Here is a 27,672-nt window from a genome sequence, read left to right on the forward strand (position 1 = left end):
TTCCCCAGGTGCAGTTTTCTTTTCAGATGAGAAATGGAACTGACCCATGAAAACTGCTTTCATAACTGCAGAAAGAAGCACTTTATGTCCTAGGGGCTGTATGTTAAAGAGAAAGAGGCTTATGCAGTACCTGGATCGCAGATAACTTCTAAAAACATCCCCAAACTCTTTGAAAAATGCCTTCAGTAACTTTACACTATGCCTGTTTTTAGTAATTAGCTTTTTACTTTCAAACCAAATTACTAATGTGCTTCAGAGATGCTTCTTACCAAAAACTCCAAAGCTATGCTGAACCTCACAGCATAGCTATTAAATGGCCTCCTATTTAAATGGCAAATCTGGTGTTTGTGTCATTCACCTGCATGGACAAAGCAGAGTTCATCTGGTAAAAGAAGGCAAAACATCAGGGAGGCCCTGGTCTGAGGCAGCTCCCCACAGTTCTGCTAAATAAATATCATCTAGAGTCAAGTGGGGATGAAGAGGTATATCCAGGTGGCACTTAATTATATTATTGATATTCAGAGTGATAATAATTATTCTATAGTTCCCACTTATTAAGTATGATAGGCACTGCTCAATGCTCTCTATATATTATCTTGTTTGGTTCTCAAAACAGGGCAGGCAAGGAAATGGATTTTAAAAAGACTAAATGACTTACCCAAAGTCACACTGCTAATATGTTGTAAATCTAGGATATGAAATAAGATCTATTTGACTCCAAAGCCCAAGTTCTTAATCACCATGCTCAAAGACCATTGCCTTGAATGTGAAAATCTTTCAGTTTTCAAAATTGGCCTAGCCATTCTACTTCCATAGTACCTACAATGGTCCCTACTAGAGAGCAAGGTTATCTGGATCATATACAGCAGAAGTAATAACATAAAATTCTTAGGTCTGAAGATATGTTCTCTTTTTTTTTAATTTATTTATGACAGTCACACACACATAGAGAGAGAGAGAGGCAGAGACACAGGCAGAGGGAGAAGCAGGCTCCATGCACCGGGAGCCCGATGTGGGATTCGATCCCGGGTCTCCAGGATCGCGCCCTGGGCCAAAGGCAGGTGCCAAACCGCTGCGCCACCCAGGGATCCCTGAAGATATGTTCTATATGGCAAATTTACTAGGAAAATCACCACAGAAATCAGGCTTTGTCTTTTTAAATGCAAAGGATCTTTTACATAGAAACTAGCTTTCATCTTTATAAATGCAAAGGTGTGTTTCCATGTCCTTATGCAAGGGAATAAGAAATCCTCTTAACTCTAAGTTTTATGAATTATATGTGATAATCTCATGAAGTCATGTATATCATATATATTATACATAAAATAGGTAACCAGGGCATTGTAGACATAACCCAATTCCCCTGTTAATATGTAATAGTTTTGTCTCTACTTAGGCACTTCCCTCTGCATGACACAATTATGATGCAGCACTCACAAATATATATTTTTGAAAATATCTTTAGTCTATATTTAATGGCTGAAAATATTCTCTCCACAAACAACCAGATCTATCTACTGTTGCCAGAAAAAGGCTGAAGAAACGTGTCCAGATTTGATGAATAATAAATGAAGTTGGCCTTAGTGCTGCTTGCTTGCAGGCATAAAAAAAGAACTCAGAGAAGCAGCCATGTACATGTTTGTGTAAGTAAAAGGGAAAGTGTATGAGTGGAAGAGAGATGCATGCATGCGTGTGTGCACACACATCATAATGCATGATGGCTTCCAGTTTATTCTGAGATAAGGGTGGAGAGCTTTTGGACAAGGACAAAACAAAAGAAAAACAGACATTATATCATCTTGAAAAGAGGCAACAGATCACAGGCCAGCCTGAGGTTATGGACAATATTTTCCTAACACAGTTTCCCAAATTAGCACAAGAACAATATACACTGTACTGGGACATTTTAATCATCTAAATATTTGCCGAAAATCTAATTTTCCTAAAAGCAGAATATCTGACAGATTTTTTTAAAATTTTGTTTTAATTTTTAAAGTTATGCATGCTGCTTTTTAATATCTGGGAAACACAGAAAAACAAAGAAAATGAACCACCAGTGGTCCTATCACCAAATACAACTACTCTTTAACATTGTGGTGCATTACCTATTATCGACTGCTTCCTTACATAATGTTAACTTTGAGAAAGATAATCATAATTTAAATCTAGTTATTTACATAAAATTGCCCTACAAAATTTAATAAGCTATTGATGTTATATAATTAATAACATATTTTTTTCAGAAGTAGCAAAGGTTAAGCAAGCAACAAGAAAGGCCACTTTATATTTAATTGAGACCTAAAAAGAAAGTGATAGGAATCATGGAAGAAAATAATCATGTTATCTTGGAGTTCCTGTAGGAACTGAAGACATATTGCTCATGATCAGAAATTCAGGTAAGCACAAGATAGATAAGAATATCCACACCCATAAGCATCTGATCAAATAAAAAGGGCATATGGCTTAAGGGAGAAAAAAAATCTAACATGCAAAATTAAACAATTGTAAGTAAGCCCAATGACAAAGAATGAGACACTTAAAGAAACCAATGTGAACTGGGAAGACAGCATAATAATGCATTCAATTTTTTTTAAGGATTTCATTTATTTATTTATGAGAGACACAGAGAGAGAGAGTCAGAGACATAGGCTGAGGGAGAAGCAGTCTCCCTGCAGGGAGCCCGATGCAGGACTCGTTTTGGGACCCCAGGATCAGGCCCGGAGCCGAAGGCAGACACTCAACTGCTGAGCCACCCAGGCATCCCGATGCGTTCGATTTTTAAAAAGCACATGCAATTGGGTATTTTGGAGTAGTAATGACTATTATATTAGCAAAGACTGAAAAAACATTAGATGTTCTTCAATAAGGGAATGGATATATAAACTTTGATGTACTTATACAATATAATACCATAAAACAATAGAAAATAACAAAGGTTTGTTCACAGAAAATCAGTAAGGAAACATTGGATGTAAACTATACATTAGACTAGATTGACTCAACAGACATCCACAAAACATTTTACCCAAAAGCAATAGACGCACATTCTTCTCAAGTGCACATGGGACATTTTCCAGGATAGATCATATGTTAGGCCAAAACAAGTCAATAAATTTTAAAAGAATGAAATCATATCAAGCATCTTTTCTGACCACAAGGATATGAAACTAGAAATGAATTACAAGAAGAAAACTAAGAAATTCACAAATATGTGAAAATTAAACAGCATGATACTGAACAACAAATGGGTCCAAGAATAAAACAAAAGATAAGTCAGAAAATATCTTGAATACCACATACCAAAATACTACATATCGAAACTTGTGGGATGCTATCAAAGGCAGTTCTAAGAGGGAAGTTCAAACTAACTAACACTATATTAAGAAAAAAGAGAGATCTCAAATAAATAACCTAACTTTACATCTCAAGGCTACCCTGAAATAAATAAACTAAGCCCAAACATAATAGAAGAAAAAAATATCAAAGATCAGACCAGGAATAAATGAAATACAGAGTAAAAAGACAACACAAAATAGTCAATAAAACTAAATAAACAGAATAAGCAAACTTTTAGCTAGACTTACCAAGAAAGGAGTGACTCAAATAAAATTATAAATGAAAGGGGAGACATTACAAGTGACATCGCACAAAGGATCATAAGAGACTACTCTGAACAATTATATGCCAAAAAATTGGATAACCTAGAAAAATGGATAAATTCCTAAAAACATAAAAACTATCAAGACTGAATAATGAAGAAATAGAAAATCTGAACAAGTGAATTAGTAATAAGGAGACTGAATCACCAATCAAAAACCTCCCAGCAAAGAAAAGTCCAGAAGCTGATGGCTTCACAGGTGAATTCTACCAAACAGTTAAAGAGAAAGTAATTCCAATCTTTCTAACAGTTTTCATAAAAAAAAAAAGGAGGTAACACTTCTAAACTCAATTTACAAGGCCAGCATTACCCTGATACCAACACCAGACAAGGATACCACACACAAAAAAATAATAATAAAAGAAATTTACCAGGACAATATCCCTGATGAATGATGTAGATACAAAGTCCTCAACAAAATAGTAGCAAACGAAGTTCAACAATACATTAAAAGAAAAGGATCCCATACCATGATGAAGTGAGATTTATGAGGGATATAGGACAGTCCAACATCCATATGTCAATTGATGTGACACACCACATTAATGAAAGATAAAACCAGGGATCCCTGGGTGGCGCAGCGGTTTGGCACCTGCCTTTGGCCCAGGGCGCGATCCTGGAGACCCGGGATCAAATCCCACATCGGGCTCCCGGTGCATGGAGCCTGCTTCTCCCTCTGCCTATGTCTCTGCCTCTCTCTCTCTCTCTGTGACTATCATGAATAAATAAATAAAATCTTTAAAAAAAAAAAAAACAGATGATCATCTCAAAAGATGCAGAAAAGGCATTTGACAAAATTCAACATCCCCTCATAATAAAAGCTCGCAACAAAGCCAGTATGTTGGAAACGTACCTTGATATAATAGAGGCCATATGTAATAAGCCCACAGTTAATATCATGCTCATCAGTGAAAAGTTGAAAGCTTTTCTTCTAAGATCAGAAACAAAAGGATGCACACTCTTCCCACTTTAATTCAACAAAGTGATGGAAGTCCTTGCCAAAGCAATTAGGCAAAAAAAAAAAAAAAAAGAGCGAGAGAGAGATGAAAAAGAAATAAAAGGCTTCCAAATTGGATGGGAAGAAGTAAATCTGTTTCTCTTTATAGGGAATATAATATTATATATAGAAAACCCTAAAGACTCCACCAAAAAAAACCCCAAACCTGTTAGAACTAATAAATGAATAATAAAGTTGCAGGATACAAAGTCAATCAATGAAAATTAGTTGTATTTCTATACACTAATAAACCATCAGAAAGAGAGATTAAGAAAACAATCCCAGTTATAATAGCATCAAAAAGAATAAAATACTGGGGCTGCTGGCTGACTCAGACCAAAGAATATATGACTCTTGATCTCAAAAGTTCAAGCCTCACACTGGGTAATTTAGGTAATTTAGATTATCTAAATAAATGAAACTTTAAATAATAATAAATACTTAATAAGTTTAACCAAGAGAGTTAAAGATCTGAAAACTCTTAACACATTGATGAAAGAAATTGAAGACACAAATAAATGGAAAAATAGTCTGTGCTCACAATTAACATTGTTAAAATGTCCATAATACCCAAAACATGTACAAATTCAATGCAGTCCCTATCAAAAATTTCAATGGCATTTTTCACAGAACTAGAGCAAACAATCCTAAAATTTGTGTGGAACCACAAAAAGCTTCAAATAATCAGAGCAATCTTGAAAAAAAAGAACAAAGCTAGAGCTATCGTGTTTCCTAATTTCAAACTATATTACAAAGATGTAGAAATCAAAACAGTGTAATATTGACATAAAAACAGACGCATAGATCAATGGAACAGAATAGAAAGCCCAAAAATGAACTCACACTTACATGGTCAATTAACTTATGACAAAGGAACCAAGAAAAATACAATGGGAAAAGGATAGCATCTTTAACAAATAAATGCTTTTGAGAAAACTGGACAGTCAAGTGTGAATAAATGATACTGGACTCCTGGCCTACACAATACACAAAAACCATCTCAAAATGGATTAAAGACTTGAATGTAAGACCTGAACCCATATAACTTTAAAAGAAAACATAAGGGGTAAGCCCCTAGACATCAGTCTTGACAGTGTTTCTTTGGATTTGACACCAAAAGCAAAAATAAACAAGTAAGGCCACATCAAAACAAAAATCTGCATAGTGAAGGAGACCATAAACAAAACAAAAAGACAATCTTTGTAATAGGAGAAAATATCTGCAAATCATTAATCTGATAAGGGGTTAATATCCAAAGAATACATACTATTCAGTGGCAAAACAAAACAAAAAACCCCAAACCATCCAACTGAGAAATGGGCAGAGGAACTGAATAGATATTTTTCTAAAGAAGACACACAAATGCCCAATAGGTACATTAAAAAGGTTCTCAACATCACTAATCATCAGGGAAATGCAAATCAAAATCACAATGAAATAGTACCGCACACCCGTTAGAATGGCTATCATGGAAAAAATGGAACATAAATGTTGGCAAGAATGTGGAGAAAAAAAACCCCTTACACACTGTTGGTGGGAATGTAAATTGCTGCAGCCACTCTGGAAAAAAAAAAATTAAGGGTAGAACTATTGTACTATATGATCCAGAAATCCCACTTCTGGGTATATATCCAAAGGAAAAAAATCACTATCTCAAAGAGATACCTGCACCCCCACATTCATGGCAGCATAATTTACAAGACATGGCAACAACCTAAGTATCCATGATGGATGAATGCATAAAGTAAATGTGATTGGTTGATTACACACACAAACACACAGGAATATTATTCAGCCATAAAAAGGTAGGAAATCTTGCCATTTGTAACATGGATGGACCTTGAAGGCACAATGCTAAGTGAAATAGGTCAGCTAGAGAAAGACAAATACTGCATGATCTCACTTATATGTGAAATTAAAACACAACTCACAGAAACAGAAAACTGATGATTGCCAAAGGCAGGGAGTGAGGGGTGGGAGAAATGGTGAAAGTGGTAAAAAGTTACAATCTTTCAGTTATAAGATAAACAGGTCCTAGGGATGTAATGTACAGCCAGGCAACTATAGTTAACAATAGTGTGTTGCATATTTAAAAGTTCCTAAGAGAGTAAATCTTAAAAGTTCTCAACACAAGAAATTTTGTAACTATGTGAGGTGATGGATAGATACCACGCTAAAGTTAGTGTGTTAATCATTTTGCAATATATACATATATCAAATCACTAGTACAATGTTATATGTCAATTATATTTCAATAAAACTGGAAGAAAATAACAAAGGATATTACATGCTAATTTGTAAATCTCTAAAATGGAAGAGTGAAATAAGCAAGTATAGAAGGAGGTTATCATAACTTCTAAGGGGGTATAACTTTTATTTCTTTTTAAAGGAGATAGATAGGGGCACTTGGGTGGTTCAGTGGTTGAGCATCTGCCTTTAGTTCAGGGCATGATCCCAGGGTCCTGAGATAGAGTCCCACATGGGGCTCCCCGCATGGAGCCTGCTTCTCCCTCTGCCTATATCTCTGCCTCTCTATGTGTGTGTGTGTCTCTCATGAATAAATAAGTAAAATCTTTAAAAAAAAAATAAAGGAGATAGATGATAGGTTAATAGGTAGGTAGATAGATGGGTGGATGGATATGCCTAAGTATGTAGATAGATACTTAACTATTCATTAACATTCTGGTAGTAATCAGAAGAAACTGCTAATATGTAGGGAGTTGAATACAGTATTAAAGCTTGAGAAGGGACATTTTATTTTATTTTTAAATACCATATTTATTATTTGGATTTTTTTCCATGAGTACTTGTGTTACTTTTGAATTAGAAAAAAAACCCTGTTTATAGAATAAAAAAATGTATACAAATATCAGGATAGCCACATAACTAAAGACAAAATTGGAAGGGGGATTAAATTTGTGAGAAAAGTGTTGGGGCTGGTGGGCAACTCTCAGTTTTCTGTTGTGGGAAGAAAAGCCCATGCTTTTTTTCTCCCACGACATGTTAAAACGGCTCCATTTCTGATTTGAAAGGACTGAAAGTAGTCAGTTCTCTTCATTGACAGTTTTATTTTACAAAGTTGCTATGAATGCTGATTTAGTGAAAACTGAAACACCATCCACAGGAGAAATGCAGGGTTAGTTTCCTCTGAGCCTCAGGACACAGCATGCTCATCAGTCGATCAATATATAACCTTGTTTTATGTGTATTTCTATTTAAAGTTACCTTATTTCATATACATTGTTGATTCAAGAACACTGATCTTAAAAGCCAACACATGCCTGAATGAAGCTTATCTAATATGTGGATGTGGATTTTCTCTGTAAGGTACATCACAATCTTCTGCACTTACAAGCGATATATGGCACTTCAGCACAACACTTGGAGATGATATTAATGAGCAAAATCAGCAGCAAATAGCACAAAAACTCAAAGTACATGGCAATAAATGGACTGCAGAAGGTACTTGTTTATAACAGAAGGGACGGAACAAGAAGGCAGAGCATGACCCTACTTTCACCTTAGCTGGAAATGGGTGCATTGGGCAACTCGAATTTTTTGTTGTTCTGTGCACATCTACGTATGACCACAGAAGTTCCACATGAGTGTTTTGGTGTTACAAACTAATATTAGCAAGTAAACAAATTCTCAAATATGGAATCCATTAAGTATGAGAACCGACTGCATACTGTTTATCAGTATGGAATCTTGGGCATGTAAAAATTATAGAACAGGAATTTATTTGCATTAATGAGGGGAAAAACACATTCACCTCTGTAGAGTGTCTAAAACGTTGTTAGAAAAAGATATTAACAAAAAAATGTCAATAATAGGGCAGCGTGGGTGGCTCAGTGGTTTAGTGCCGCCTTCAGTCCACGGTGTGATCCTGGAGACCTGGGATTGAGTCCCACATTGGGCTCCCTACATGGAGCCTGCTTCTGCCTCTGCCTATGTCTCTGCCTCTCTCTCTCTCTCTCTCTCTCTCCCCCATGAATAAATAAAATAAAATCTTTTTTAAAATGTCAATAATAAGTGAAAGTTTGAGATAGCACCCAGAGAAAAATTATTTGTAATATAAAGGAAGAATTATATGCCTATTAAGATATATTATAAAGCCATGCTAGTTAATATACTGGTAATAGAACAGGGAAGTAGGGCAATAGAAAAAGTATAATAAAGGCCTAGAAACAGATTCACATACAAAGAAAGAATCTAGTCTAGTGGAGAGTGATATTAAAGAAAGAGGAGAGGGATCCCTGGGTGGCGCAGTGGTTTAGCGCCTGCCTTTGGCCCAGGGCGCGATCCTGGAGACCCGGGATCGAATCCCACGTCAGGCTCCCGGTGCATGGAGCCTGCTTCTCCCTCTGCCTGTGTCTCTGCCTCTCTCTCTCTGTGACTATCATAAATAAATTAAAAAAAAAAAAAAAAAAGAGGAGATTATTTAGTCAATGGTGTTTGCAAAACTGGATCACTTACATAGGCAAAATTAAGTTAGACCCTCTACTTCACAGAAAATATAAAGTTCATGAGAAATAAATATGTAACTGTGGAAATAAAACTACAAAGACAGTGGAAGAAAATATAGTACAAGCTAGATAAAGAAGAGAAAATTTAATCGATAGTGGAAGGAAAGCACAGAAAAGGTAAAAATGGAAATCAATGAAACAGAAAATAGAAAATAACAGACAAAATGAAACCAAAACCTGGGTCCTTTAGAAAGATCAATTAAATTAATAAATCTCAAAGAACACAGATCAATAAGAGAGAACACAGAAATTATATCAATAACAGGAAAGAAAGAAGGCATCCTTCGGGCAATGAGGATAATAAAAGAACATTGTGGGGAATTTCATGAGGAATTGACTCTAAGCAAATAAAGGAGAATCCTACTAAGTTTTTAAGGAATTACGTTGCCAATGAATCATAATTCATTGTGATTGGCTTGTCTATGGCTTTAGGGCCTCCAGAGCAACTCCAATTTATCAAGTCCCCACCCACAGAAAATAGGCTATAAATGTGGTGAAGCCCCTAAAAAAGGCACTTTCTCCAACATTAACTTTGGATGTGTACACAAAGGATAACGGCAGGAACAACCCAGAGGACAGTCGAGGCCCACAGATAACAATGGACAAAGAGATTCCTCTCATAAAGCTGGACCAGAGTCCAAGCAAATCATTTTCTCCACTTCCAGCTCAAGGAGTCTTCACAATTACCGCACTATGGGATTTGGAATTGCTATGTACCAGTGACCCCTGTGTGTCTTGCATGCTTCTCTTTTGTGAACATAGGTTTTTTATTATGGTAATCTTATCCCTCTTTTCACTACTAAATTTGGTTGTGGAAGGCGACAGACAACTTAGCAAATAATAAAAAAAACAATAAGAATAATAAGAATAATAAGAATTCCTATCCAATCCTGACTGAAAGGACTTTACATTATCCAGATGTCATGAACTTTAAGCTACATGCTCTAGCCTTTTTTTTTTATTTAATTAATTTATTTTTTTTTATTTAATTTATTTTTAAATGTAAATTTAATTAATTAACATATAATGTATTATTGGTTCAGAGGTAGAGGTCAGTGATTCATCAGTCTTATATAATGCCCAGTGCTCATTACATCACATGTCCTCCTTAATGCCCATCACCCAGTTACTCCTTCCCTCACCCCCTCCCCTCCATCAACCCTCCTCAGTTTCCCATAACTAAGAATCTCTTATAGTTTGTCTCCCTCTCTGATTTCATCCTGTTTTATATTTTCCTCTCTTCCTCTATAGATCCTCTGTTTTGTTTCTTAAATTCCACATATGAGTGAGGTCATAGGATAATTGTCTTTCTCTGATTCACTTATTTCATTTAGCATAGTATCTTCTAGTTCATCCACGTCATTGCAAATGTCAAGATTTCACTTTTTTTGATGGCTGATCCCTTCCTGATAGGGATCCCAATAAAGACCCTGCACGCCAAAGCCCCATCTCAGTGTTTGCTTCCAGAGAACCCAATCAGGTTGTTTGGGTGCCAAGGCTGATTTTGGAAAGCTTGCAAGACAATGGCTCACTTGTCACATCGCTGGCAACGAGGACCTTTGTTTCTCAGTTTAGGAGTTAAGGTGGTCTGGTGAAGCCCAGGCTCACCAAAATCTGCTAAATTTCATCTTGTCATTGCTCATCAACTTTTTTAGAAAGTTGCCCTTGGCAGTCTGGAGAGACATTCTCAGCTAGCAAAAGGACTTTCTGAATGATTGGATCTCCATCTTTGGAGTGAACCAGGTTTGGCTCACCCAAATTTGAACCCAATACACTTTAATATTTTATAAAAAGCATTTTTGGGTTTACTTGTTTTTTAATTGGCTGTAGGCTTTTGATTTGCTTTGATTTTACTTATTTATGTTCCTGTTTATGCATTTACTTCTGGAAGCAATTTAGTAGGAAAATGATGTTTGTCTTACTGTATTTTACTCACAGATACATGGCTAAAGAAAGGAGCCACAAAAAAAAAAAAAAAGGAAAGGAGCCACTTTATTTTAGTACCGTATAGATGACTTACCAAGGAATTTTGAAATGAATAAAATTAAAACCATCACTAAACAGAGCCAAATAATGGTCATTGTTCCTCACGCAAACCAACAAATTCAAAATTATCTCCTGGTTTAGATAGTCCTTCCTTCAGCAAAAGCACACAGCAGAAACTAAAAGTTGGGAGCCAATTTAAAGTATCTGAAAAGATTATTCAAAATCAAAGTCCCAAAACCTCGAAATTCATAACACTTCACAATTAACTGTGGTATAATATTGAGGTAAGAAACAATCCTTTTCATTCCCTAAAAATGAGGCCAGCGAAACAGCCTTCCTGAAACTGAAAGACAATGTAGTGAGTTGAACAGTAGCACCCAAAAGGATATGTTCAAGTCCCGATCCATAGTCCCCATGAATGTGTCTTCATTTGGTAAAAGGGCTTTTGCAGGTATAATTAAGTTAAGGATCTCGAGATGAGATCTTCCTGGATTTAGGGCCCACCTAGAAGAGAAAGGTATTGTCCTAGAAAAAGGAGGGAGAAGTTTGGAGACATAGTGGTGAAGGCCATGTGAAGACTGAGGCAGAGATTGATATGTTGACAAGCCAAAGAACACCAAGAATTGCTAATAGTGATCAGAAGCTGGGAAAGAGGCATGGAACAGATCCTCCTCCAGAGTCTCTAGAGGGAACTACTCCAGAACTGTGAGAGAATAAATTTCTGTTGCTTGAAGACACTCAGTTTGTGGTAACTTGTTACAGTAGCCACAGGAAATTCATACAGATAGTGAGCAGCGACTTACTTTCACGGTGCCATGGGCTCCCCAACACGTGAGCTGAGCTTTGATTTGGGGCAGAGCCAAGTGTACTTTGAAAAGCCTGTGTGTTTATGTAGCAGGGATCATTGAAGAAATCCACTCGACATGCGTGCTTCATTAATGAGGCATCTCGATGGGACTGCACTCCTCTCTCCTGTGCATTACCTGTAATGATTAATGATCAACATATGTTCTTACTTTGTAAACAATAAGTAAAATCATGTTTGAGTCTAGAACTGATAGGAAAGGAAGAGCCACTCCCCTCCTATACATATTTGAGTACTGACTTCTAGACCTGTAAAAACAAGAAACACACCAGGCTTTCAGGGAAAGCACCCTCTCCTTGGCCTCCTAGACCCTCCCCGCCCATCCCTCAGCTGACCTACTGCTTCAACACCAGGTAGGAAACAAACTAGGAAGACCCAAGAGAGGAGCAGCCAGAGAAAAAAAGACAGCCGACTGTCCAGCAAACATCACTGCTCAGGGCTGTGGTCCAGGAATCAAGAAAACACATATGTCATACAGAACCTGAATATCTATTATTTAACTGCTTTAAAAAAAAAAAAAAAGATTTTGTTTGAGAGAGAGATGCAAACAGTGGGGAGGAACAGAGAGGGAGACACACAGCCCAACTTGGGGCTCAATCCTTGACCTGAGTTGAAACCAAGAGTTCGATGCTTAACCCACTGAGCCACTCAGGCACCCTACCTTTTTTTAGAGAGAGCATGTGCATATGGGGCATGAGTGGGCAGGGGAGGTGCAGAGGGAGAGGGAGAGAGAACATCTTAAACAGGCTCCACATCCAGCCCAATGTGGGGCTCAATCTCACCACCCTGAGATTATGACCTGAGCCAAAATCTAGAGTTGGATGCTGAACCAGCTGAGACACTCAGGTGTCCCTAAACTGTTTTTCAAAACCTTATTACTTAAATTATTAAGAATGGAAAGTCTGTCTTCTCTCTATGCCCAAAGTTTTGTTTTGCCAAGCTCAGCCTCTAACCAACTGTTGATGTTTATTCTGGAATTTAATGGAAAAACCTCACCCTTAGGTTATCACCTTCTTCCCTCTTACCCTGTTCCCTCCTCTTCCATTCTGTTCTATACACTGTGGCCAAAATGATCTTTTTTTTGCAAACCTAGTCATATTTTTCAGCGGCTTAAAAAACTCTTTACTGCCTCCCATTCCTCTTTGGATAAAGCTCAAACTTTTTTTGTCTTTTTTTAAAGATGTTATTTATTTATTCATGAGAGACACAGAAAGAGAGGCAGAGACATAGGCAGAGGGAGAAGCAGACTCCCGGTGGGAAGCCCGATGTGGAACTCGATCCCAGGACCCCGGTATCACACCCTGAGCCAAAGGCAGATGCTCAACCACTAGGCCACCCAGGAGGTGTCCCAAAGCTCAAACTTTTCAACAAGCCCCAAGTTCTGGTCCCATCTACCCAGCTTCCCTTGCACCTCCATGTTCCTCAGTCACTTTGCCCTTCTGGAAGAATAATCTCCACTGTAAGGCCATTTTCTCTGATTGCCATGCTCTTCCCACACTCTTCAGGTGTCAGTATAAGCATCTCTTTTCTCAGTAGAGCTTTCTCCGACCTTCTCAGACTACACTAAGTCTCTCTGCTTTGCTAGAAGTTTCTTCTTCACCTTTGAAGTCCATATCATAAGAAAAATTAATCCTATTATGTCATTTTGTTTAATGCCATCTAGACTGCATGTTCCGTGAATGTAGAGATCTTTTCTCCTAGCACATGGCTGGCACATACTTATGACAACAAAGGGTTACTGAATGGATGGGTAATAGCACCATATTTCAGTACCTGATGTCAGGAAATATTTTGTACCATCCAGATGGTTCTGTCCTCAGAATGTCAGGATAGATGGAACATTTATATTTTTGGCCATATGTGCTATCATGAAGCTGCCCTGAAGTAATGACATTCACATTCCATTGTCTTATCATAAAATATCAGTCAACATCAGTCCTTTTATTGTTTCAGTCATTAAACCCTTTTAATGTGGTCCAAAAAGAACCAACTTTATATCAGATTTCACATCATGATGAATAGTGCTATAATTCTTATAAAATATGGAGACCCAAGGGTACATCACATAGGAGAAGCCCAGTCAGAAGACTACAGCCTCACTACCTACTCATTTTCTCTTGGTCTGTCAGCTGTTACACATCACCTTGTCCTCCCTCATACTCTATATGTGGAATATCCTGAGGGAGGAGTGAGATTTCTAAAGAAGGAGGGGTGGTCAGGGCATTTCGTTTCTTTGTTGCATTTTACAATATATGACAGTCTCCATTTGTTTGGTTACATGGATCTATGAATATTATCTAGTTTAAACTAAACTTACTTTCATAAATGGCTAAGTGGTTAGAGATCACTACAAATAAATCAAAGATTGAAGATCACTTTTTTTGTTACAAAATCTTCCTCAGCTGCATTATGAGCTTACAAACAAGAATGACCTAATTAAATCAGAACATTGGCCTCCCGAAAGTTAAAATGATCAAGATTTGAAATGTGGATTTATGTCTATTTTCTTTATCAAATGCTCTATTGTATTTTGGGATATACATTTAGATATTACCTTGAAATATTGAAACATTATCTAATGATAGTACTCACAGCCACTATAATTAGCAGGACTCCTAACTCTGGGGAACAACAAAGGGTTGCAGAAGGGAAAGTGGGTGGGTGGGTAGGTAACTGGGTGACGAGCTTTAAGGAGGGCACGTGATGCAATGAGCAATGGGTGTTATATGTTGGCAAATTGCATTTAAATAAAAAAATATGGTTGTGAGGATTAAATGAAAGAATGTGGATGAGACACTAACAGAATAGTGCCTGCTTAATAAATAATTAATATCTGCTCAGTTACCTATTTATTCATTGATGCTGGTGCTCTGCAAATGGTTCTTATCTCCTGCTATTCCTTTCTGTCTGTACCTAACTCCTATTTGTCCTTTAAGATTCTGTTCTGAAAAAAATATATATAAATAAGATTCTGTTCTGAATCCACCTCCTTCAAGAAGCTTCCCCCTTAGTGCTTCCCTCCCCAAGGCTGGGTCAGGCGCCACTCCATAACATAATATAGGTATGTGTTTACTTGTTCGTCTGTCTTCCCCTTGAGACTGCAAATTCCTCGAGTCCTTAAGAAGAGATTAGAACCCATTTATCTGCATATCTTCTTCATCTTCAATGCCTAGTATGAAGGCACTGAGGCAGGTGCTCAAAAGAAAAATGTTTGTCAGCTGAATGAACAGATGCTGAATCTGCCTCAGTCTTCCTTTCTCAGCATATTTGACCCCGGTATGTTCTGAGTCAAACTTTAGCACAGGGCACTGACTCATTTGCCCCTTACAGAGAATGGCATGAGGTGACAACATCAGTTTTACCATCCCATAGAATTACACAAAAGCATTAATGCCTGTATCCAGTCTCTCTTGAAAATGACCATTTCTTTTTCCCAAATGCCCTATTATATTTAACTCAGTAATGTTGCCTTAAATATGTATTTCACTCTATACCCAAATTTAAAATCTTTATTGGGTAAAGTATGTGGCTGATGAGAGTTTAACCACATATGCCAGCCATTGTGCATTCCAAAATTTATTTTTGCCAAGTATTACTCCGAGAACCGATCCAACCTGTTGAAGAGAGGACTGGTGGCAAAAAACAAATACATAGTGTACATAGTGTATATACTGTAAGAACCAAAGTTTTTAAGTGCAAGCCCTTAGGGCTTGTAAGAATTTAATGTCTTTTTGATTAAAAATATCTTATTTCCATTTAACTTGAGGTCAGGAAAACATTATTCTATTTGCTAATTAATTTTTTCCATAAAGAAATTTAAAAGTAGGGATAGAGGGACACTGGGGTGGCTCAGTGGTTGAGCGTCTGCCTTCAGCTCAGGGAATGATGGGATCAAGTTCCACATCGGGCTTCCTACATGGAGCCTGCTTCTCCCTCTGCCTATGTCTCTGCCTCTTTCTCTCTGTGTCTCATGAGTAAATAAAATCTTTTAAAAAAAGAAAGCTTTAAAAAAAAAAGTAGGGATAGGTGTCTTTTATAAGTCTGGTGATAAATACAATTAACTTCTCCAAAAACCAGAAGACTATTGCAGTATTTATAATATACTGGAATTCAAGTTGTAAGTCAGTATTTGAATAAATAAATGTCTTGGGAGGAAAAAGCCAGATCTTATTGAAAATATTTGTATAGGTGTCTCTCAAATGCTTATGTATAAATCTCAAGGAAAAGCCATAAAAGTTATGTATTTGCTATTCTGGCAACTGCTATTAATTTGCTCACTGGTCAAGAATTTCAGATCAGTTTTTAAACATATGCCCTAGTAGTCACAGGCAGGCCCCAAGATAGGAATACTTGATTTCTGGGTGTCTGTGAATGAATGGACACCATAGTAGTAAAGTCCTCCCTACAACAATAGGAGTGGCCTTAATTGTTGTTGCTCCTGGAGCAGGGGTTGAGTTCTTTTAACTTATGGTCTTAGTGGCTGAGGTCTAGGGAGATGGCTTCCTAGCATTCTGGATCCTCACTGGAACTTAGAACTGCTTTTCTAAGGAAACAATGTTGTAGCTCTGATTTTCAAGGGAAGAAAGTATCCAGCTGAAGGACTTTTTCCAAACTGCGAATACCATCTCTCACCTCACCAAGATTCTGAAAAGTTCCCAGTTATGAACTGTTACCTTAAGGCCACCACAAGGAAGGTAGCTCTGTACTGGTTTCCAACCCTCGCAAAGTTGGAGTGCAACTGAAGAACAGGCACTTGCAATAGAAACTTCTATTGTATTTGTCATTCCAAAATATGTATTTAAGCTCTAGTACAGGCAAACCAGAATAGTAGAATACGGTACACTTGTCTAGGAGATAATCATCATGGCTAAAATTAATTCTGGAATGAACTAATTCTGGAAATATATTCCAGGCTCTCAGTAAAGTCTGTTCATAAGTTTGGATCTGCTTATATTGGCTTAGGACATATATAAACCACAAAAGAATAAGGGGTTACATTGTTTGTTGGATTTGAAGGAGAAATAAAACCAAGATAAACAGAAACAATAAGTTGGATTCTATGACAAGATTACATTTACAAAAAGAAATATCTTGAATAAGACTGAGACAGTACCTCTATAACCTCTATAACCATTAGTTCCTTCACAAATGTATGTTTTGGGGGCTCTTGACAAAAAACTAGGAGACCATGCCCCTTATCTTCAATGGTAGTGTTGTGATTTAGCATATGGTACATCATTCTAGTAATGTTGATTTTCCTTCAGTGAGTTCCCCTCAGAAGCCATGTGACTGTGCCACATGTCACATGGCTGCCACACAGGCTGTGCCATCAAGACTGTTTAACGGAGAGGAGGAAGATGAGCTGGGAAGGGAGGTATTTGTTAGGACCAAAAATTCGGGAGTTCTTTGTCTAGGTCCAAGACTCTCTCTGCTGTCCTCTCTAGGTGCAGTGATCTAGGATGTGGTCCTGGCACACCAGGAATTCTAGTTTCCATTTATACTTTTCTTTCTCTTTCCCTCTCTCACCCCCTCTTCCCATTTCTTCCTCTGTGCCTGGATAATCCCTACTCATCCATCAGGTCCTGGTTTGGTTGTTTGCCTGAAGAGAGTTTAGGAAGACCCTCTATAGTCCCTCAGATTAAGTTAGGTTCCCTGTTATTTGTTTCCATAACACGTTGGGCTTTGAAATATCGATCCTATTTGTAAGCTTTTGCTAAAGATGTGTCTTCCTATTTAAACTACCAACATGAGTACTGGTTGTGATTCCATTCTTGCATACTGCCAGACCTACAGAGCATCTTCATAAATAGCCACTGAGTAAAGTGTTGCATAAATGAAGACTATAGAATGAGATGAAACAGGATGTGGAGATATTTCCAAGTGAGCTTCAGCACAGGTAGAAAATAATTACAATACTGCAGGACATATGTGATGTGTTCCTGACTATTAAATCCTTAGGTTAGGGATTTCTGCGTAAGGGAAAGGAAGGGAGGAAGGAATATAGCTTCTAGGGAGCCTTTGCACTTACCTTTAATTTAATTTGTTATAGTCATATTACTTAAAGTTAGGTTAAAATTGTAAATAACTTTAAAGAATGGCATGGAATTTTAATAGCTACCAAAAAGAACCATATCTTTAAAGAATTAACAATACCGTCTAAACCCACTACTTCTGTTATTTTTGCATGGTGGAGGAAGGTAGGAATCATAGCTGTACCTAAAATGATAAATTTTTATGTATCTCCCATATATAAGAAATAATAAAATTTGAGGCACCTGGGTGGCTCAGTCAGTTAAGTGTCTGACTCTTGATTTTAGCTCAGGTCATAATATCAGAGTTGTGAGATCGAGTCTTATGTCAAGCTCCATGCTGGGTGGAGCCTGCTTGGGATTCTCTCTCACCCTCTGCCTCTGCCCCCTCCCCCTTGCACTCTCTCTCTCTCTCTTTCTCTGTCTCTCTGTCTCAAAAGAAGTAAATTAAATTAATAGGTTACAATGGCATAATTTCCTAAGAAGAATGAAAATATTCTAGGGGTGCCAGAGTGGTTCAGTTAGTTAAGCATCTTCCTTCAGTCCCAGGATCAAATCGTACATCGGGCTTCCTGCTCAGCAGGGAGTCTGCTTCTCCCTCTGCCCCTCGCCCTGCTTGTGCTCTCTCTCATGTGCTTGGGCATGCTCTCTCTCTCTCAGATGGATAGATAAAATCTCTTAATAAATAAATAAGTAATATATATATACCCTTAGAAGTGACTACCTTCTAGGTGCCAAATTCCTGCTAATTTGAGTCCCTAAGCATGGCTATCCAACTCTATTTCTCCACCATCTTATCAATACCATCCAGTTACCTCCCTCTCTAATGCTATAAAACTTTGCTTCCCAAAGAAATATGTACCTTCAACAATTTAAAAAAATCAAATTACTAACTAGGGTATAACTTTATGACAATGTATGTCCAACCTGGATGGTTGATATTCTACATTTGTGTTGTGGAAAAGTTGTGCCCAACATAACTATCACGTGCAGTAATAAGACATTTAATGCCCTAGGAAGTAGGGCAAGTGGAGTAGATGGGCCCCCCTAATTGAGTCTCTTGCATTTCAGATTTCTTTTTGTTTTCTGCTTAAAGATTTTACCTTAATTCTAATGGTAAAGCATTGATTTTCACATTAGCTTAATGTCTGATCTTCTTTGAAGTGGAACTCCCTTGAGTTTTAAGCAGAGAAGCATCTTTCCAGGAAGACCTCTCATGATGTTACAGCAGTGAAAGACCTCATAAGGTAGAATGATAGTGTGGTAGAGCCCACAAGAGTGAGGCAAAGTCATGAGCCTGTCAAGTGACACATGCGTGGCATTCTGGGCCTCTCGGAGTGTGGAAAGCCGGCCGCTGAAGCATTATATGTTTGGTTATATAAACCTGACTTCCCCAGGAAGTCTTTAAGAGCTAGGGCCACACACAACCACATGACCTACAAGGAATAAGGAGAGCGGCAGATGGCAGAGGACAATTGTACCTACCTATTGCCCTGCTTTGTTCTAAACAGTTCTCATACACACTGCTGCACTTGGAGTTTCCAGGCTGCACAAACAACAAATTGTGAAACATTTACAAACATAGTATATATCCATACTTTCAAAAAACAACACTACTGATGCTCCCAGCAGAATACAGCTGACAAATTCACTTTCCGACAGGAACTGAGATTCTGGGTGGGGAGCATAGACTCCTATGGGAGTGCATTATTTGGGGGCTGCAAAGATGGGTCTGGAGCGGGGAGTCATAAAGGCTGCCAACATAAGGCCTATATCCTGAGGGTTGCTGCCTGTGCTTGGGAGGTTCCCCTACAGGACTCAATCCAAGTCTCAGGCCAGAAAGTGTGATTTCCAGGACACTTTGTATAAATAGTATTTAGCAAACCTCTATCTAATAGTGACAGATTGGAGCCCTATTCTACTGAGGTTAATGCCAGGCTCATTTTTCAACCTTGACAATCTCATCCATCAGGGGTTGCACTGATCCCCTATGGATCTAGATCTAGATCTAGATTGTCTTCAATAGTGGGATGATATCACTGATGCCTTCGAGAAGGGCAATATCTATCCTTCAGAAAGACTGATCTGGAAGTACCATGCAGAATGGTTTGGGGGAATGAAACTGGAGACAAGGAAGGAGTTTTCAGAATCATCTGGGCAAGTAAAGACCAGAGCTCAGAAAGGTGCAACAGGAATATGAGAGGTGGGGTAGATTCAAACGATTTCATGGCAGAATTCTAGGTCTTGAAGACTGAGTTGATGTGGAGCCCAAAGTGAGAAAAGCAAAAGACTGCAGATTAATGAAAGAAGAGCAGTACTATTAATAAACATGAGTAAATCTGTAGAGGAATCTGATTTGAAATCAAGGAGAAAATGCTGATTTCAATCTTAACATAAGCAATGTAATGTCTATCGCATTATAGCTGGAGAGATAGGTAGTAATTGAAAACAAAGAAGCTGGAACAATGTGTATACAGGTGGCATGCCAGAGGAGAAACCAAGGTCGAGGCCAAACACAGAGCAAGGGTGGTAAGGGCAAGGGCTTGGATTTGTAGGTGAGTGGAAGAAAATAAGGTCTAACGAGAAAAGATGTGATAGCATTATCAACAATAGCCAAACTATGGAGAAAGCCCAAAAGTCCATTGACTGATGAATGGGTAAAGAAGATGTGGTATGTGTGTATATATGTTTGTTTACACACACACACACACACACACACACACACACACAATGGAATATTACTCAGCCATCAAAAAGAAATCTTGCCATTTGCAATAATGTGGACAGAGCTAAAGTGTATTATGTCAAGTGAAATAAGTCAGTGAGAGAAAGACAAATACCATATGATTTCACATGTGGAATTTGAGAACGAAATCAGATGAATATATGGGGGGGGGGAAGGAAAGAGGGAAATAAGCAATAAGCCATAAGTGACTCTTAATGACAGAGAACACACTGAAGGTGGATGGAGGGGAGTGGGTGGGGGATGGGCTAGACAGATGATGGGTATTAAGGAAGGCACTTGTTGTGAGGAGCATTAGGTGTTGTATGTAAGTGCTGGATCACTGAATTCTAGTCCAGAAACCAATTTTACACTATATGTTAACTAACAAAATTTAAATTAAAAAAAAGATGTAACTTACTTTGAAACATACCAAAATTAAGACGTGCTGATGGATGATAGCTATATAGGATGACAGGGCAAACCTGGTGAAATGTTAAATGTAGTTAATCATAGACTCTAGACAGTGAGTGTATGAGTGTTCAATGTATGACTCTTACATAACTTTTCTGTATGTTTGAAAAAATTAATAATAAAATGTTGGACAAAGGTTTCAAAAGCTGCAAAAGAGATGGGGGATAAGAATGACACAGTAGAAGTGCTTTAGAAGATAATAGAAGAGGTCTACAAAAAGGAAGGGGCAGCCTACAGGTATCAAAATCTTTTTTTTTTTTTTTTTTTTTATTCAGGTATCAAATTCTATAGACAGATTCAGAATATTGATGAAGAAAATTGATTTAAACCATCAGTGACCAAAAAAACCATTGGTGACCACTGTAAAAGTGATTCCCATCAAGTTGTCAAGCAGAATTCAGATCTTAGAAATATAGTGCTGATGTGAAACCTGGGATAGAGACAATGTTTTCTAGTTTACGGGTAAAAAAGGAAGATGAGAAGGAGACAAGACATTATGAGCTGGTTGGAGGAATCCAAATTTATTAGCAGATGGAAGAGAGATAACCAGTAGACAAAGAGAAAATAAAGACTGAGACAGGGGTTGATGCAACAGAACAAAGGCAGAGGATTGAAAGGAGGAGAGGGTATCAGGAGGTCAGGGGAAGGATCAGCTGTGGAGGCTGTAGCTAAGGATGAGCAGCAAGGAGAATATAGGAAGACTGGAGATGGAGAAGGGTGATGTTAAAAATAACATGCTGGACTTCCTAGTGAAGGGAGATGTGAAGTCATCCACATCAGCCAAAGTTGGGGGATTCAGAGCAAAAATGATCTAGTGCAGGCTCCAACAATGATTCATTCTCTGGCTCTGTATTGAGGAAGATGATACTTTCTCTAAACTAGTACTTGAAAACTCTCAAATTAAACTCTCTAGTGACAAGGACAGAATCACATTGCTAAGTTCCGGTAACAATAAAACATGACTTACCAAGTAGCACAACTTTTCACACCGTATGGGGCAATAAGCCATTTGTTCTGTGGCTTGGACTTTGATCCGCACATCTGAAACACCACCTGCAGGTGGCTGCTTCCCTGGGATTTCATTGTAATACTCATGATCTTCTCGCTCCTCAGCATGATCATCAATAGGCACCCCCTCACTGTAAGGGAAAAAAGAATCCCCAAGAGGCTGGGCGGGAATTCAAATGCTGTAGGGGAGGCAGAGGGATCAGAACCATGCAAATCATCTGAAAAACTTTGCATTCATGTTTTAAGTTTATAGCTGTTCTTAAGTGATGTCAAACATCTGGATGGAAGCAACCAGATGGTTGAGTTGTTTAGCTTTCCATAGACAATTAAAGTAGGGTAAGCCAACAAAAAGTGCCAAGGGTGATGCTTTTGTGTCTCCTCCCAGTGATTAAGAAACACACATACACACACAAACACACATATGAACTCTGAATGTAAGTCATTTTTGCCAGTGGAGCATAAAAATAAAGTTTTCCTGAGTATCTTCAGCACACTTTGATTGTACCATTTTGGAAATATTCTCCTAAAAAAAATTTTTAGATATTGGGCAGAGGGCCTAGTCCAGTTTATTAAACCAAGATGAGAAAAATAAGAGAGCTATGGCCAGTTATCTTGTCTGCACAAATCTGGAGGAGTATATGGGATTCATAAAGAAATATTAGAACCATATGTGGCAAGTGGGTAGATTTATGTAAACATGCATTGTTTTAAAAATTGAAACAGGACAAAAAAAAACAAAAAACAAACAACTTTTCTTCCAAATTGGAATTAGTAAAAGTTTCTTATGAAAAAGAATAAATCAAGTCCTTTTGGACTGAACTGATTCCACTAACAACCCACACAGTCTTGTTGGGTTCATTACATGTCAACAAAACGATAGCACTAAGATATTGAGTGTTACCCTGGGAAAAATTCAACATCAAGGCCTCCTAAGAACCCATATAAAGGGAGATCTCCAAACCCAGTGTTGGCTGATACACAACATAACTAATTGGGGGAGGAGTATATTTAAAATTAAACAAGATTGAGTTTTGTCCCTTGGGTGTGAGAGACCTCACTGCACTCCACACATGCTGAAGTCTGTCAGGCCTAAAGGGCTTGGCTTTCCTTGCAGAGTTTCTGTGCCTCAGATAGAACAACCAGATCCTTGGGTCACATCACCTTTCAGCCCTCCCACCGTTTAGCTGGAGCTCATCTCTTTACACTGCAAACCAGCAAACTAATGGTGATTCTTGCTACAGACATTTGATTCTTACTATTTTGTTCTTCATTCTTGATTTTTTCTTTTCTTTTTTTAGTTGCAAGAGATCTGGGATTGGAATGATTCTGAGAAATGTATTGATGTCTGTTATTTCATGATAATAGTTCATTAAGTCGTAGCTCTCTATATATCAGAGAAACAGGGCATATTCCTGTTTCTCTGATACAAAGCAAGAGGAAATATCTGGATAAATATAAATGGAAGAAGAATAGAAAATGACATTATTAGTTTGTACTGAAACTGCCTATTTGTAAGAAAAAAATATTAATTTCATTAGTTTGAAAATTTACTTTAAAATAAAACAAAACAAATATAGTAAGTCAAATAATTATAGAACTCTTGGCTGACCTTTCACAAGAAGTATTCAAAGAAGGATTTTTCAAATACTGTTTAAACCGGAGTTCAAAAGCCTGCCCTATGGTGCTTATGACATCTTGGGCCATTCCACTGCGGCACTCCAATATATGGCAGGCTGCAAGAGAACATACCAAAACAAAAACAACAAAACACCTGTAATAAGTTGTCAACAAGGAAAGGTTTTATATAAAGTCAAAATCATTCCACAACACAAACTTTTAATTGAGTGAAATGGAGCAGGTTTACAAGTTCTTTTCAGTTCTGAAGTAGCGGAAAAGAATACCTCATTTTTCATATGGATCAAAGAGAAGAAACAGTCATATTTTACATTTAAATATCGCAAAAAAACGACAAATTCTGGTCTCCAGACAAGTATTTTTGGGCCTCCATTTTTTATAAAACTAGAGTGATCTTAATCATGTGACTTGTATTCAATGTTAGCTCTATAATTCGGTACAAAAGATGCTTAGGGCAGCAATCTGACAGGAAGATGAGGGTCATGCTGTCGTCTTTGCATGGTATTTTGTCTTTGCAAAAATATAACTTTCCAAATCTCCCCCATACCCTGCTCCCCTCAAAGTGAGGGATGAGCTGCTGGTGAAGATAGGAGCTTATAACACCCCTTTGCCCTGTCATTGCCACTAGAAAGTAGTGATGGTGTGGTAATCCCTGTCTTCAAAATTCTACTAAAGTATTATCTCCATCAAGCATCAAAAACAAGATTAAAAAAAAAAAAGGCAACAAGATTTTGTGACGATGACATGACCAGAAGATATTAAAATTTTTATTAGATAATTTCTCTGAGAAGCAGCTACTGAGAAGGGGGGAGTTTGCACATGTAATTTAAATAAATAAGCTATGAAGGGTGCAGCTGATGGAATACCACAAATGAGCAAATCTGCTGCTGCTGCATAAAAACAGGAGCTTCTGTTCAGGGACTATAAATTCACCTCCCACCATATGGAATACCATTCTTGCTTCGGTGGGATATGGGGTCTTGCTTAGAGCCTTGCAACATGGCAATTTATTGAAATGGAAGTTTCATAAGGATGGCTTAGAAAGAGCCCTGAGGATAATTTTTATTTGGAGGCAATAAGTCCCATGAGAAATAACATTTTTCAAAAATATATTGGTTTGTGTAGCCTGAAGAATGGAGGGATGAGAAAAAGCTTGATAGCAGTTAAATATATGCAATAATGTTGCAAAAATTGTTAGCTATTCTCTAAGAACAGAAAGGCTTAAGCAAGTGCATGGGGAATTAGAGTAGATGCCAAGAATGCTTCATGTATCTTGGGAACTGTGTGTGAAACCAACAGAAGGACACATTACTAAAAGGGACACCTAAAGAGAGAAGAGCTGTCTTTATAGCATGATTCAACTGTGCTGACTTGGAAGCATGATTTCACACTTGCATTCTCTTGGAAAGGATTCTATATCTATTTAAAGCAGAAGGCAATTCATTTACATCTGATAGAATTTGCAAAGCCTATACCAGTACGTAATAGTAGAACCTACAAGTGTTTCTTCTCTTAGCCTTCTATTAATAATTATCTCAAGGAATCTCAGACAATTCTTATTCCAGAACTAACTTGACTTTCACTTAAAGGATTTAGATGAAGGAGCACCTTGGTGGTGCAGTACGTCAGGTCGTGATTTTGGGGTCATGAGATCAAGCCCTGTGTCAAGCCCCCAGGTCGATCTCCAAGGTGAGCTCAAGTCTGCTTGGGATTCTCTCTCCCTCTCCCCTTTCTACTTGTGCTCCCTCTCTAAAATAAATAAATAAATCTGTAAATAAAATAAAATAAAATAAAAGATTTAAATTAAATTTTTAGAAGGCATGTGTTTGTATGTGCCTGTGTGTGGGAGAGGAATTATTAAATCAAACAATGCCAAGGTGTCAAACCTCTAGAATTATCATTACCATCTCTTATAAGGTTGTCCCTTTAAAGAAGTGACTTGGATCCTAATATAGACTTAGGAGCTAATTCTAGCTTCAAAACTTAATTAAGAATGTCTATAAATATATATCCTTTCTACCAAAGAAAAATGATGGATCTATCTTTAGGCTGTCATTTTAAATTGCTCTTTCTTTTTCTCTGCAGTAGCTTCACACATGACCAACACATAGAAGGTGTTTTAAAAATTGTGTTGAGGGGATCCCTGGGTGGCGCAGCGGTTTGGCGCCTGCCTTTGGCCCAGGGCGCGATCCTGGAGACCCGGGATCGAATCCCACGTCGGGCTCCCGGTGCATGGAGCCTGTGTCTCTGCCTCTCTCTCTCTCTCTCTCTCTATCATAAATAAATAAAAATTTAAAAAAAAAATTGTGTTGAATAAATCCATATTGATTTTCCTGAATTGCATCAATAATTCTAGTGTGAGAAGTTGTCTTCAATTGCATTGAAATGGCACCTGCAGTGGACCCCTAGTGAGGCAGATTCTTCCAGCCATTGAGTGGTATGAATCACTGCTTGGTTTGCTCTTGGAGATATCCTTAAACCTACAAAGTGCCCTTGGAAAGTGCCCTCCAGTTGAGCCAAGAGAAGTCGTATTACCTTATGATAAGAAAAGGCAACTCACTTGAATTCTTTTGTTTTTCTTTTTTTTTTTTTAAAGTATTTTTTAAATATTTTTTAAAATTTATTTATGATAGTCACAGAGAGAGAGAGAGAGAGAGAGAGAGGCAGAGACATAGGCAGAGGGAGAAGCAGGCTCCATGCACTGGGAGCCCAATGTGGGATTCGATCCTGGGTCTCCAGGATCGCGCCCTGGGCCAAAGGCAGGCGCTAAACCGCTGCGCCACCCAGGGATCCCTCTTTTGTTTTTCATCTCATAAATTTCTGGGTCAATTAAAAATAAAGTCAAGATCAGAAATCATAAAAGGATACAGGAAATTATTTTTTAAATTTAAATATTTCTTACGTTCAAGAAGAGGTCTAGAGCTGAAGATAGGGAAGATAATGAGAGAGGCAGGAAATTCAAATATTTGCACATACATATACACACCCGAAGGAAAATGAAAATGTATCTCCCTTTGAAGGGATGAGAAAACAAGAACACTTAAAAGAACTCCATGGAAAGATCCAGATTCAAGTTCAAATTCCAATTATGCCACAATCTGCATGATCCCGAACAAATCACTTTTCAGAAATACCCTTATCTGCCAAGACAGAGCACGGGTGATGTTTGAAGTCCCTTATTGCTTTATAGAAATCCTAACCTCCCTCTTTCACAGCAGCTTACACCTTCTGAGGAACAGGCATGTGGGCTCTTGTGGCGTGTGGGTACTCTCAGGAAGGAAGGAAACACCAAATCCACCAAACATCCTCTACCGCTTCTCACATACTTCTAAAATGGTTTTACTTGTCTCAATTCTTCTGATTCTGATACTTTGAGGATTTGGTCCTGTTCTTGGGCTGATGCCACCAACATGTTCTGCTTTGCTTTGGATAACCTCATCAATGCCATATTACTTTTTTGAGAAGATTAATAGAAAACAAACAGTGGTGCCCATCACCATGAAAGGATGACACTGGACAAAATGGTTGACCCTGTGCGATATTCTGTGCAGCCTCACTACTTTCAGCGAACACACATAGTGCTGTTGTTGCTACTCATAGTATGCTGCTCTGTAAAAAACTGTCTTTTTGAGGTTGCTCATGGGCCAGATGGGCTCTGAATCACATACAAATGTGCCCACTTCCCAGTATTAGGCTCATCTCCAAAGGTCTGGATAAGCAGCTAGGTTGGCCAAGAACTGACCAATCTTTAGCTAATGGGAAGAATGAAGGA

At 38.0% G+C, this 27,672-nt stretch overlaps 2 protein-coding genes across 14 annotated transcripts in view; one reads left to right on the forward strand and one right to left on the reverse strand.

Moving 5' to 3' along the window:
* Nucleotides 1–27,672, forward strand: part of LOC144303181 (uncharacterized) — a 151,241-nt gene that overhangs the window by 74,426 nt on the left and 49,143 nt on the right. For 3 of the 12 annotated variants that reach the window (XR_013370233.1, XR_013370230.1, XR_013370231.1), the window contains exon 5: nucleotides 25,490–25,589. The exons of 7 other annotated variants lie outside the window; for them this stretch is intronic. Coding sequence is in view for 1 of the 5 variants with exons in the window: in XM_077881034.1 (XP_077737160.1) it covers nucleotides 7,983–8,046 (64 nt within the window). In the remaining 4 variants the exon portion in view is untranslated. Of the gene's footprint in view, nucleotides 1–1,508; nucleotides 1,644–7,982; nucleotides 8,289–25,489; nucleotides 25,590–27,672 lie in introns of those variants that run through there. 2 more of the 12 variants (XR_013370229.1, XM_077881034.1) reach the window with 2 other exon arrangements.
* Nucleotides 1–27,672, reverse strand: part of SHC4 (SHC adaptor protein 4) — a 132,368-nt gene that overhangs the window by 9,980 nt on the left and 94,716 nt on the right. Inside the window, exons 7-11 of one of the 2 annotated variants that reach the window (XM_077881030.1) lie at nucleotides 23,875–23,998; nucleotides 22,225–22,396; nucleotides 19,547–19,607; nucleotides 11,971–12,150; nucleotides 11,151–11,510 (exon numbers count right to left, since the gene is read on the reverse strand). In XM_077881030.1, the coding sequence (XP_077737156.1) occupies nucleotides 11,476–11,510; nucleotides 11,971–12,150; nucleotides 19,547–19,607; nucleotides 22,225–22,396; nucleotides 23,875–23,998 (572 nt within the window). In that variant the 3' untranslated portion in view covers nucleotides 11,151–11,475. Of the gene's footprint in view, nucleotides 1–11,150; nucleotides 11,511–11,970; nucleotides 12,151–19,546; nucleotides 19,608–22,224; nucleotides 22,397–23,874; nucleotides 23,999–27,672 lie in introns of those variants that run through there. The other variant, XM_077881029.1, reaches the window with a different exon arrangement.

Source organism: Canis aureus, chromosome 32, assembly GCF_053574225.1.
Source record: "Canis aureus isolate CA01 chromosome 32, VMU_Caureus_v.1.0, whole genome shotgun sequence".
Classification (NCBI taxonomy): domain Eukaryota; kingdom Metazoa; phylum Chordata; class Mammalia; order Carnivora; family Canidae; genus Canis; species Canis aureus.